The sequence below is a fragment of the Phodopus roborovskii genome, unplaced genomic scaffold, assembly GCF_943737965.1.
Source record: "Phodopus roborovskii unplaced genomic scaffold, PHOROB, whole genome shotgun sequence".
In the NCBI taxonomy this organism is placed as follows: domain Eukaryota; kingdom Metazoa; phylum Chordata; class Mammalia; order Rodentia; family Cricetidae; genus Phodopus; species Phodopus roborovskii.
The window spans coordinates 19467267-19479815 of record NW_026126413.1 but is presented as its reverse complement, the minus strand read 5'-3'; the positions used below and the strand labels follow the sequence as shown (position 1 = coordinate 19479815).

At 44.4% G+C, this 12549-nt stretch overlaps 2 protein-coding genes across 2 annotated transcripts in view; one reads left to right on the top strand and one right to left on the bottom strand.

The window, feature by feature from the left end:
- Positions 1-4106, bottom strand: part of Ercc8 (ERCC excision repair 8, CSA ubiquitin ligase complex subunit) — a 30693-nt gene extending 26587 nt beyond the window's left edge. Inside the window, exon 1 of the mRNA XM_051182903.1 lies at positions 4011-4106. Coding sequence (XP_051038860.1) covers positions 4011-4087 — 77 coding nt within the window. The 5' untranslated portion in view covers positions 4088-4106. The remainder of the gene's footprint in view (positions 1-4010) is intronic.
- Positions 4107-4331: 225 nt separating this feature from the next.
- The window catches only part of Ndufaf2 (NADH:ubiquinone oxidoreductase complex assembly factor 2), a 98011-nt gene continuing 89793 nt past the window's right edge, over positions 4332-12549 (top strand). The window contains exon 1 of the mRNA XM_051182934.1: positions 4332-4458. Within this exon, the coding sequence (XP_051038891.1) occupies positions 4332-4458 (127 nt within the window). The remainder of the gene's footprint in view (positions 4459-12549) is intronic.

Sequence of the window (12549 nt, the reverse complement as noted above, 5' to 3'; positions counted from 1 at the left end):
TGAAATGTGTGCTATGACAGTAACCAGAGGACAAATCTGCTGACTGGAGGACCAAGATGGGAGTTCCAGAAAGTTGTGCAATCACAGCAAAGATGGAGATCAGGAAGGATACCCTGTAAAACAGTTTACGAACCCAAGGCCTGGCTCAACCTTGAGTGCAACATGTACGGATTCAATCCTGAATACCCCACAAAAGACTTTCAAGATTCAACCAAGTACCACTTAAGCCACTGCCTGACCAATGATGCATGCACCTGGGAAGACCTAAAAGGCTTTGAAACCACAGCTTACTTACAGAGAGAGGTAGGAACCACAGCCTACATCTAACCTGATAGGTTAGTTACTGCTGAAACAAACAAACAAAAACAAAAATCAACATTCTTCATAGACCCCCTTGTCCAGTAAGCATTCAAATTATATAGGATGCAACTCAAAATGATTTATTCTGCATATGAAGAACTGTGGAAATTACGACTGCCATGGGAAAGGACAGTCAAGAGGAGCCTGAAATAACATGGAGTTGGAGTTACGTGATGACCGCTTCAAGGCAGCCATAGCAAAGTGCTTGGGTGAGAAGTTACACCGTCCACACTCATTTAACCTAACGGACTCGGTAGTAGACGGGAAGTGGTACAAGCTAACAACACAATGGGAAAGTGATGTGGATATCGTTCTGTATATGTTTCTCATACTGGTTAATGAATAAAGCACTGTTAGCCAATAGGAAAGGAAGATAGGAGGGACTAGGAGACAAGGAGGAAGAGGAAGTAGTAAGGAGGAGCCAAGATGGAGAGTCTGGAGAGAGCAGTACGCGGCAGCCAGCTCCGGGTAAGAAGACCACGTGGACATACATAGATTAACACAAATGGGTTAATAATTAAGACAGAGCTAGCTGATAACAAGTGAGATAGGACTAAGCTTAGCATAAGCGGAGTCCAGAAGGAGGGGAAAAACAACACAGGGCAGGCAAAACACGGGAGCGAAACAGCACTGAAAGCTTGCTGTGAACCTGCAAACTCCAGAAGCAATGCTTCGTTGAGTAAACCTGAGAAATCTACATCCACACACATCACAGCCAAATTGCTGACAACTAAAGGCAGAGCTTTAAAGCAACCAAACTGTCAGTCTGTCTATAAAGAAAAAAAAAATAATTCGAATGACAGCATCTCCCCTTTGAAATCTGTGCAGCCATCAGATGTTATGGTGGTTTGAACAGGCACGGCCCCCACAGACTCGTGTCTGAATGCTTGGCCCACAGGAAGTGGCACCATTAGGGGGTGTGGCCATTGTGGAGTAGGTGTGGCCTTACTGGAGGAAGTGTGTCACTATGGGGGTGGGCTTTGAGGTCTCCCATAAACTCAAGCTACACTCAGTGTTCAGCTGCTTCTGCTGCCTGTGGATCAGGATGAAGAGCTCTCAGCTCCTTCTCCAGCACCGAGTCTGCCTGCGCGCCACGATGAAGATAAAAACCCTAATTAAGACAGAAGTACTTTAAAAAAAAAAAAAAAGCCTTCACAAGTCACCCTCAGACAGAGAGTGATGAAATAATGTGGAAAATTGGAAAATTAGGACATTCAGAAAGAAAAAGAACAAGAAAAAATTAATATCTGGAGTAAACAGAACAGACTATTCTTTTCCTTAAAATATGCTTGATGATTAAAAACAATAATTCTAATGCTAATGCTAATTCTAATATATGGCAACAACATATAAGAGAGATAGTAAAGGTTACTAAAGTTTGTAAATTTTAAATGAAGCAGTAACGTTCTGAATGAGAAAGTTATGCAGCCACTAGTTAAGTGTATATAAGTGTATACACACACACATATGTATATATTGCACATATTACATATATAAGGAGTCAAAACCATGGCAGATACATTTAAAATGGAGGGCTAGATTATGTGCATATAAGCCAAATGAAAGCAGTGAAGGGGAACAGAAAGGCTGTGGGACATTTTCTTTAAACGTTCTCAGATTCATTGACTTTACACGTGTGGTGTGTTACGTGAGCACATACGTTGTGTGGTAGGGAGCCCCCCACTGCAGCCCATGTGGCCTGAGCAGCGAGAGGCCATTACTGGGGAGGGCGGGGTCAGGCCCATTCTGCAAAAGAAGCCACACCAGGTGAGTTATTGACCCAGTCCTGGGCAGAAGAGAGGCTGCTATAAGAGCTGTCCCTTGTCATGCTGAGCTCCCAGAGAGTCACTCTGGGGATAGATACCCTTAGGACTATTAGCCCCTGGAGAGTCACTTGACCTCTGAGGGCCAGAGGTCATGACCCATTAGGTTGGGGTGGTAAACTCCACGGAGAGGAGGAAACATGAACGTCTGGTCACCAGGGGCCAGCGAAGGTGCTGGGGGGACACCATGCTGGTGTACCAGGAGTGGTGTCTGGGAAGGCCCCAGCAGAATCACTGTGTCTTGGGCCTGGACGGGCTGACACAGTGCTGTCATTCACAGTGTGAGCAGGACTCAGCCCCTGCCCCCTCTAATGCTCTCCTCAATGACTGCAGCAGGAGAAGCAGGTAGGTAGGGTTTGAGGGCTGGGTCTCTGGGCAAGCGCAGGGTAGTGTCCTCCCCGGACGCAGTCAATCATCTCTCCAGGTGATGCTGAGGGCTGAATGAAGACAAGTGCTAGTCTCAGGCAATGCCGACAGAAAACGCCCCCAGTCTGTCAAACATGGTTCCCAATGACTGGGGGCACCCAGAGGCCTATCTACTAAACTCATGCAGAACTGAACTGCCATTGGCCAGCCACGCAGACAGGCCATGCCCCTTGACAGCGGAATGGGACAGGGTTCAGTGAGAGGTTCCCCTAAGGTATGAACTCCAGGGTTCAGTTGTGAGTTCATCTTCTCCATCCCTTCCAGGGGCAATCCAGGATGGGCTGGGCCAGGCTGCTGTGCTGCCCAGTGGGTGGGCAGGTGCCTGAGTCTCTGATTGGGAGAAGCACAGAACCCCCTTCACTGACCAGACTGCTGTTCTCTGCTGCTGCTCTGTTAGCTTTGTGTTTGGACAGGGTCTCACCGTGTAACCCGGCTGGCCTGGAACTCTCCATGTAGACCAGGCTGGCCTCAGACAGAGATCTAGCGCCTCTGCCTCCTGAACACTGGGATTAAAGGCGAGCGTCACTGTCCAGTTCAGTGGAGTTTGCTAAACAGCAACTGAACTGGGTCTCAGTTCTAACTGATCCAAATCCATTTTCTCAATGAGTTTACCACCAGGCTGCACAGCGTCTCAGATTTAAAGTGATGGCTACAAATGCTAACATGCTTGTTGTCAACTCAGTCCATCATCTACACGGACCCTGCTCAGGGTCTTTCTGTTAGTGGCCCACAGTCTGTGACTTGGCTCTTCCAGGGCTGGACATAAAGCAGAAAAGCCTTATGTCACATCAGTGGTCTCAATCCCAGCATAGCCAGTACCATTTCACTATAAGCACAATGTTTGGGATCACTAAGATAAGAGTTTTCAGCTTTTATTATGACTTAAAAGGCTTCACGGATTGATTGATGGGAGAACATCAGCAGCAGAAGACACAAACAACTCTGATCATGCTTAGAAGTAATCAAAATGTGGTTTAAGGAAGAAAAAAAAAAAAAAGGTTGCATGTTAACTCGTTTAGTTAATCCCAGCACGAGGCTGGCTTGGTCTCCGGAGCGAGTTCCAGGGCAGCCTCCAAGCTACAGCGTAACCCTGTCTCTCGAAAAACCGACCCGAAACCAAACCAAACCCCCAACAATCGAAGTCGTTTTCTGGAACGTTACCATTCCAAACACAGAACACCCAGACGTGAGAGCGCAGACGGCCTCGGACGCCCCCCCTCCCCCGATTGCCCACCCGGCGTCCTGGAGCGACAGGTCCCTAACCGCTCCGCTCCTGGGGCGGCGGGCGCCGTCCGCGGTTCACCTTCGCGCTCGCTGCGCGTGCGCACGCGCGCGCCTCCCCGCCCCCGCCGACCTCCGGTCCCGGGCGCGTTAGCGGGGGAGGACGAGGCGAGCCTTTACCTCCGCGTGGACTGCGCTCTCCGCAGCCGCAGAGGGTCCTCCACACCCGACTGCCGAGCGGACAGAAAGCTCAGCATCCCTCTCCCGCTCACCGCCGGAGGCCCGGGCGCCGCCGTTGCACGACTCGGACAACAACAGGGCCTTTCATTGGACAGCCCGTGGTGCCACGCGACCAACGGGGAGCGGCGTTGCTGGGAGGTGCGAGGACGCGACCCCGCGCGTGGGCGGGGCCTCCTCGTGTGGGCGGGGCGTCCCGGCGGGCGGGCGCGCGTCTGGAGCTGCAGACCCTGAGCGGCGCTGCGCCGTGCGGTGCTGCGCGGCATGGGCTGGTGGCGCGGGCTGCTGCGCTCCGTGTGGAGCTCTCTGTCGAGGGAGGTGAGGGAGCACGTGGGCACCGACCATCTGGGGAACAAATACTACTACATCGCCAAGTACAAGAACTGGAGAGGTGAGAGCGAGGAGCCCTCGCCGCTGCGGGTGGCTGCGCGTCCCGGGCGGGTGGCTGTCGCCGCGATCTGGGGCCGGGCCCCGGGCTGTCCTGACCTCTCCCTCTGTCCTGCGGCCCCAGGGCTGCAGGGATCATCGGGTCCTCCGAGATCTGCCAGCGTGGTTTGGGGAGCCCTGGGGAAAGCTTTGCGTCAGTGCCCAGCGCGGTCTTCAGCTCGCGGCTGTCATCAGAGTTGACCTCTTCCAGTGGCGCTGTGGCTGGGGCACTGTTGTCGCCATCCCTGCGACGAGCAAGTATCCAGACACACCGATCTTTCCGAATTGACAGTTCCCGTTTACTTTCCCAGCACCCTGCGTCCCAAGACCCTGTGTAGGTCGATCTCAGAAACGTTGCCTTTCAAAAGATGTTTTTAAGAAGTGGGGGCGTGTATACATAGTTTGGGGAGTTAAGAGTGCTCCGTTTTTTAGCCAAAGCGGTGGCACACGCCTTCAGTCCAGGCACTCCTGAGGGTGAGACAGGCGTATCTCTGAGTTTGAGGCCAGCCTGCTGTACAAAGCCGAGTTCAAGGACAGCCTGCGCCATACAGAAATCCTGTCTCGATAAACCAAAACAAACAAATAAGAGTAGTTCCATTGTTGTTTTGTTTTTTGGCATCATGTCACATAGCGACTTTCACAATGTCTTCTGTTTTTCTTTATTGCTCCAGTATAGAGTCTCAGGCGAGCGAGAAGTCAGAAGTTGGGTTAGAACCTCAGCTCTGACTGAGTCTCTTATTCTCGGTGGTCTTACAGGAAAGAGACAGTACTAGTGTCATTACTGGAACACTTGAAGACCCATTCAACACCATGTTCCATTTATTTCTCACACTTACTTTGTTAAATGTTTATATGAAATTGTTTTCCTTAGTTTCTTAATTTTTTTAAAAATTTTATGCGTACTATATTCATTGATGTGTACACACTACATGTCACAGAGGTCAGAAGGGACGTTTCCTGGAACTGGAGTCCAGGATGGTTGTGTTTGGAAAGTGGGATTTGACCCTGGGTCTTTTGTTATCTCCAGACCCTACCTAGTCCTTTTTTATAACTTACAACCTTAGACTTTTTTTTTTTAACCCATTGAGCATTTAAATGTGCTGCCCCTGCATTGTGTACCCAAATAACCACTGATCTGATTTCTGTCACGATGGATTGATTGTTCTACACACTTATAAGTGAAAACGTAAACAACTCTTCAGATTTCTTTCTGGGTTCTTCAGTTAGTATAATTATTTTGAAATTCACCTTCCTGTGTACAAAAATTTTAACCCTATGCTAATGTTCCAATGTGTGGAATGTAATGTAGTTTGATTATCCATTCACCTGTTCACAAATCATTGGGTTATTACCAGTTTAAGGCTGTCACGTTAATTAATAACATCCATATAGATAAGGGTATAGATATAATGCTTTCAGTTGTCTTTTTAAAAGATCTACAAGGAGAATGGAAACAACCAGTAGATGTGTTCACTTTATAAGAAACAAAGTGACTGGTGGTACATGCCTTTAGTGGAGATTCAGTTGTTTTCATTTTAGTCATAGCTCAGTTTTTTCTTTACTGTTCATTTTGCTGCTAATACATTGTTTTGATTTTTGTTTTCAAGGACTAAGGAAATTGCCTACTGTTTTAGAACACTTGTTCAGCAGACTTGAGGGTCCGAGTTTGAATCCCCAGCACCTACATAAAAAGCTAGGCATGGCGGTGTGTAAGCCAGGCATGACTTGGTGTGAGCCAGGCATAGTGGTGTATACATGTCAACCCCAGCATTTCAGGGACAGACAGGCAGCTCTGAGGAATGGGTGGCGGATGTTCAGGCAGCCCAGCCAGTAGGCGTTTCCGACTCAGAGACGGCGTCTCCAGGCAATAAGGTGGAGAGTATGAGGAAAACTACTGCCATCCAGCTCTGACCGTCACAGGCATCTGTGCTGGCACACTCAGGTACACGGAACACACACAGCACTCACGCACAGCACAAACTTATCAAGTTCAAAGGCTATAAAGTGACCCACATTTCACATTTTGAAATGTCAGAGGTTCATCTAACCTCTTCACAAGTGGGATATGGAACAGTCTACCTTCAGTGTCTCCCACATGCTAGCCCTTAGCAACTGACCTTTCAGTTCATAACCTTGGCAACTGAGTTATTATGTCAATGATCGGTTTGTCTTTGAGAATATAATACAGAGAGAGTCATAACATATGTAACTTTTTGATTCTTGACAGTCATTGTATGTCTTACTGAGTTTTTGTTTCTGTTTTTTTAATAATTGCTGACTAATACTCCTTGCCAAGGATACGCTGTGGTTTGTACATTTACCCACTGAAGGCCATTTGAGCTGCTTCCAGGTTTTGGTGCGTATGGATAGAATTACCATAGACACTCACATATGGGTTTTGCATGAACATTCGTTTTCATTTCCCCAGAGGCATGGCTGATTTTTAAGCCTTTTTAAAATCACTTAATTTCCATATGAGCTCAGTTACTCCAACTTGTTCTGTAATATGTAGTTAAAAAATATCTGACATCACAAGACATTTTTGGAACTCCAGAGAAATAAATCAGATAATGTCTCCTTAAGAGAATGAGGCTTAATGTCACAATCCACTTGAGTTAAATTTGGATTCCAAGGTTCTTTTTCTTTTGTCACTTGTAGTTCTCAATGTAGCGAGTGTTCATATGTTGTGTTTTATCTGTTTAGAAGTTTATTGTGTTTGGTATTATGAAGGGCACTTTTTTTGTTCCTGTTTTCTTTGAACCAACCTCCCTGTGTAGTTCTGGCTGACCTGGAAATCACTGCAGACCAGCCTGGCCATGATGACCTCAAAGACCTGCCTTTGGTTTTCCAGTGCTAGGATTACTTACCTTTAAGTGTGTGTGTGTGTGTGTGTGCGCGTGCATGCGTGCGTGCGTGTGTGTGTGCGTGCGTGTGCGTGCGTGTGTGTGTGCGTGTGTGTGCGTGTGTGCGCGTGCGTGCACGTGCGTGCGTGCGTTGTGTGTGTGCATGCGCGCGCGCGCGCGTGTGTGTGTGCGTGTGTGAGCGTGTGTGCGCGTGCGTGCGTGCGTGTGCGTGTGTGTGTGCGTGTGTGCGTGCGTGCGCGTGTGTGTGCGTGCGTGTGCGTGCGTGTGTGTGCATGCGTGCGTGCGTGCGTGTGTGTGCGCGCGCGTGTGTGTGCGTGTGTGCGTGCGTGCGTGTGTGTGTGCGCGCGTGCGTGTGTGCGTGCGTGCGTGTGTGCGTGCGTGTGCGTGTGCGTGTGTGTGTGTGTGTGTGTGTGTGTGTGTGTGTGGGCGTGCCACCACTATATAGGTGTACAGAAGGCAGAAGAGGGCATAGGACCCTATGGAGCTCGAGCTATAGGAGTTCCCGTGCGGTTGTTACAGGGTACTGATCTAAGTGTCAAGTTTCAGACCTATCGATGGAACTTTGATCTATTTTCTAGCATAGATATAAGATATATATGTATGTATGAATAGGATTTGGGGAAATAATGAGGTAAACATGTTTTATTAATAATAAACTGTTTTATTAATTTGAATTTTAGGCACTCATTTTGTAACACAAATTAGAAATACATTTTCTTCCATTTCATTCATAACCTCCAGCCTTTCTCTGTTACTTTCATGAGCTTTAATTAACCGCAGTTACCTTTCTTTTGTTTTGTTTTTCTAGACAGGGTTTCTCTATATTACTTTAGAGCCTGTCCTGGAACTCTGTAGACCAGTATGGCCATGGACTCACAGAGATCCGCCTGCCTCTGCCTCCCAAGTGCTGGGATTAAAGGCGTGCACCACCAACACCCAGCATTCTTTCATTGAGTGCTGATTATTTAATATCTCATTTTAGACTTGGGATAATCATTTTGTTTCTCCATACTTAACTGAGCTTCCTGTCCGTGTCTCTGCCTGGGTATAGAGTGGGTACTTCAAAAACAGTATTAAATGAATTATCTTTTGGCCCAGAATTCCAAAAGTCCAAACAGAACAAACCACATACATATGAAGTAGCTCGAAGATTATTAGGACACGTAATTAAGATATAACTCAATAAGTGAATCAGATTAGCCTCGGAGAAATAAATATTCTTACCAGAAATAAGAGTGCCTGTCCATGGTGTAGCCACCTTCTATTGTGGATCGGGTCTGGACCTGCCCTTCAGACCTGCTAAATTGAGTTTTATTACATCATCAAACTTCTGTGTGGATACTTAGCCGTACAGTTTCCATTTAGAATCATTATCTAATTATTCAAAGCATCCACTGTTGTGGGTATAGTAAAGATGCATTGACTTAGAAGGTTTCCCCTCAGCCTATTGGCATGGATTATTTAATGGGTTACCATTAATAGAAGCAGTTACAAAAAATCTGAAAAAGTAAAACAACCAGAACTGAAAGTCTAGTTTCTTTTTTTAGTAAATAATTGGAAGGTGGTAATGTAGTTCTCTGGAATGTGATACTTGACTCCTCAGTGTTTGGGTCTAATGAAAATGTTTCAGTTTTTCCAGCAGATGGCAGCATTGTGCCAAAAAACAAGGTCGACAGTTTTTCCTTTTTCTTTACACTGATTTGAAGGAATGATCACCTTCCACACACACCCAGGCAGGATGAGAGTATTTAATTACCTAAGCAGCAGCAGCAGCAACAAACATAGTGAACAAAGAAGGAAAACAGAAACACGGAGAGAATGGGTAATACGGCAGTAATAGTTTGCTGTCAGTCATTTTCCTCCAAGATTTCTTCTTTCTTTTTAAAAATTTATCTCCCGGATTTCTTCAGTTTTGTATGAAGTTCATAAACTTAAATACTAACTGCATTTTGGCAAAGGGAGAAAGACCTGCTGTTTGCCCTGTGGCTTTAATATGAGATTCAGCAACTGAATCCTAATCTTGATTTTCCTACAGGGGAAATGTGGGATCTTTGTACTGAAATGGAAACTAATTATGGATGATGGGCAATCTATGTTGCGTCTATTTTTAAATGAGTCCAGAAGTGTTTCCTGGAAATGAGCTGCTAACTCTCTTTACCTTTCAGGGTTTCATAACTGCTTTATGTTAGGACAGTAAGGTCAATATCAACAATAACGATTGTGGGAAAACTGCAGGAATCAGGAAAAATTGCTTGGTTAAAGCCACTCGGTTGTTTCATGTTTACCAAGAGCCCAGCGTCTCAGGTATTTTAGATCATAGTTGCTGTTTTCCTCATCTAACTTCCATAGAGCTGCTCAGGCCAGCAAGTCGCTAAGTGTGAGTTACTGTCCCAGTTACAGAACTGCGATGAGTACTCTTGGAAGTCACAGTTGAATAGCGTCTGGTACGTGGAAATAGCTCCAGAATTATGTGGCAGGTTTCATTATTCAATTGCTAGAATATACTTTTTTTTCTATTCAAAACTTTTTTCTAGACCCACTTTTACAAAGTGGTATGGGGAATATATACATTCAAAAAATAACTTGCATGAAATTTTGTTTTTAAAAAAATAGCTTGAAAAATTTCAGTTAGGCTGCTTTTGTCTTTATCTCGCATTCCAGCTGGCTAATGGCTCCATCGCGTGGCCCAAGTGACAAACTGCACCCTTTGACTAAAATGGTGATTGAGGACTTTTAACAACTTAGCCAAATACTTCACATGGAATTAATTACTTATATCGGGTCCCATATTAAAACATGCGTCTCGTTAAGCATATATTAGTTGCGTCTACGTCTCTCTGGGGCTTTGTTGTGGAAACCACTCCCCCTTTTTAATGTCTTCTCTGTCTTCCCTTTCAATGTTGTTCCCATCTAAAGATCCAGAAGCCACTTTTATGGTGAGCTGCCCTGAGTAAATAAAAGTCTTAAAAACATATATTTAAGCTGCTGGTGAATGCACACATTCTCAACAACTCTTAAAATATGTATATACGAGGAGTTCTGTGATGTGAAGAAGGGAGACGTTCATGATGAAAAGTGAAGTATAAAATCTTCAGGAAAATCATCTGATTAGAACTGTGAGATGATTGCCAGAATTAGGAATGAATTAAGTATTTGTCTCGCCATAAGCTTTATTTAGGTTTCTTTGGCAAAAATTGTGTGTAGCTATAGTATTATGTCGATATAAATGTACATACTGCGTCTATTAGCAAATCATTTGACACCTTTTTAAGAAGATAGGTCAGAGATTCTATCTTCTAATTTAGTATCTTTTTTAAACATTTTATTTATTTGAAAATTTCATATATGAATATTGTGTTTATATCATCCGCCCCTCCTTTTCCCTCTCATTCCTTGCCGTCCTCCTACTTCTCAAATTTATGCCTTTTTTTCTCTATTTTATAACAGACACACACACACACACACACACACACCTGTCTGAGTACATTTAGTGTTGCTCATATGTGTATATATTTAGGTCTGACCATTTGGAAATGGGTCACTTTTTCAAATCTTGTTCTTTGAGAATTTCATGCATATATATATATATATATATGTGTGTGTGTGTGTGTGTGTGTGTATATATATATATATATATATATATATATATATATAATGAAATATGATCACGTGTACCCCTTATTTCCATCCTTCCTCTCCCCTCAGATCCCTGAAATTCTTTTTTTAATTAGCATATAATGTAATGGTCACTGTGGATTTTCATGCCTTGTTTTTGGGGCTACTCTGCCTGCATTTGCCTCCTGGCCTCTTGTCCACCCCCCTCCCCCCGGTACCCACTCTTGGCTTTTCTGTTGAGGGTATTCTGTTACCCTCTTCCCCTTCTCATGGTTCTCTTTCTTGTTTTATGATCTCTACCCATACTCACACATGCATAAAAATGAAAATCTAGGATTCCCTAGGAGAGAAAATACATGGCATTTGTTTTCTGAGTCTAGGTTACCATGCCTAACACAGTAACTTCCAGTTCATCCATTTCCCTGCAGATTTTATGATTTCATTTTTCTTTATAGTTGAATAAAATTTCATTGAACAAACATTATTTTATTCATTCATGTGTTGATGGATATGTAAGCTGACCATTTCCTGTCTATTGTGAATAAGCAGCAATAATTAGAGATGTTTAGGTGCCTGTCTTAGGGTCTTTGGGGCCATGCTGAGAAAATGACCCCCCGTGTGTGTTGAATAGCACTGGTTTATTATTTTAAGGCATATTTATGTTATGTACATGCGTGTTTTGCCTGTGTGCAGTGTTTGAGGACCAGAAGAGAGCATGATTTGAGCTGCCATGTGGGTGTGAGAACTGAACCCTGGTCCTCTGGGAGAGGAGCTGATGCTCTTAACTGCTGGGCCTTCTCTCCAGCACAGGACTGTGGGAATTTGTTTGTTTGTTTGTTTTGTTGTTTATATACTCTTTTAACAAAGTTATGATAGTATGAGTTCTTTAAATCATATATGTCTCTTGATGACATTAGGAAGTGTTTTTCTTTTTTTGTTTTGCAAAATTTGAGGAGGTTATCATTTCTTCTAAACATTTGTAATAATCTTTACTGTATTCATTATTGTTTGAATTACTGCTCACATCCTATCCTGCTGCAATAGTATTCTTATAGTTCTCTATTGCTTCCTTAGGTTTTGGGAAGCTATTTCTGGTAGATAGCATGATTTAGTATTTGTTTACATTGTAGAAACACTAAGTTAAGCAAACATATATTGACTCATATAATTATTATTTTTCTCTTTTATAGTGAGAATACCTCAAATCCCCTAGTAAATGTTAGGGTAATAATATGTGGCTTGATTTTAGCCATAGTCACCAAGCTATACAGTAGAGAACTTTCCCGTAGACCAGACTGGTCTCAAACTCACAGAGACCAGCCTGCCAAGGGCGGGGATTAAAGGTGTGCACCACCAATGCCAGAGTGCAGTAGAGAGCTGTTACCTATCCTGTCAATCCCCCAGCTTCCAGCATGACTCATCAGCTCCTGATAAGCAACATTATTTTATGTGTTTTTGAGTTAGCCACTTTCCTATTTCACACGTATGTGAGACTTATTTGTCTTTCTTTGCCTAGCTGACTTTTTTTGAACATATTCTTTGTTATTGTTTGAATAGGAGTGGCCCCCAGAGACTCA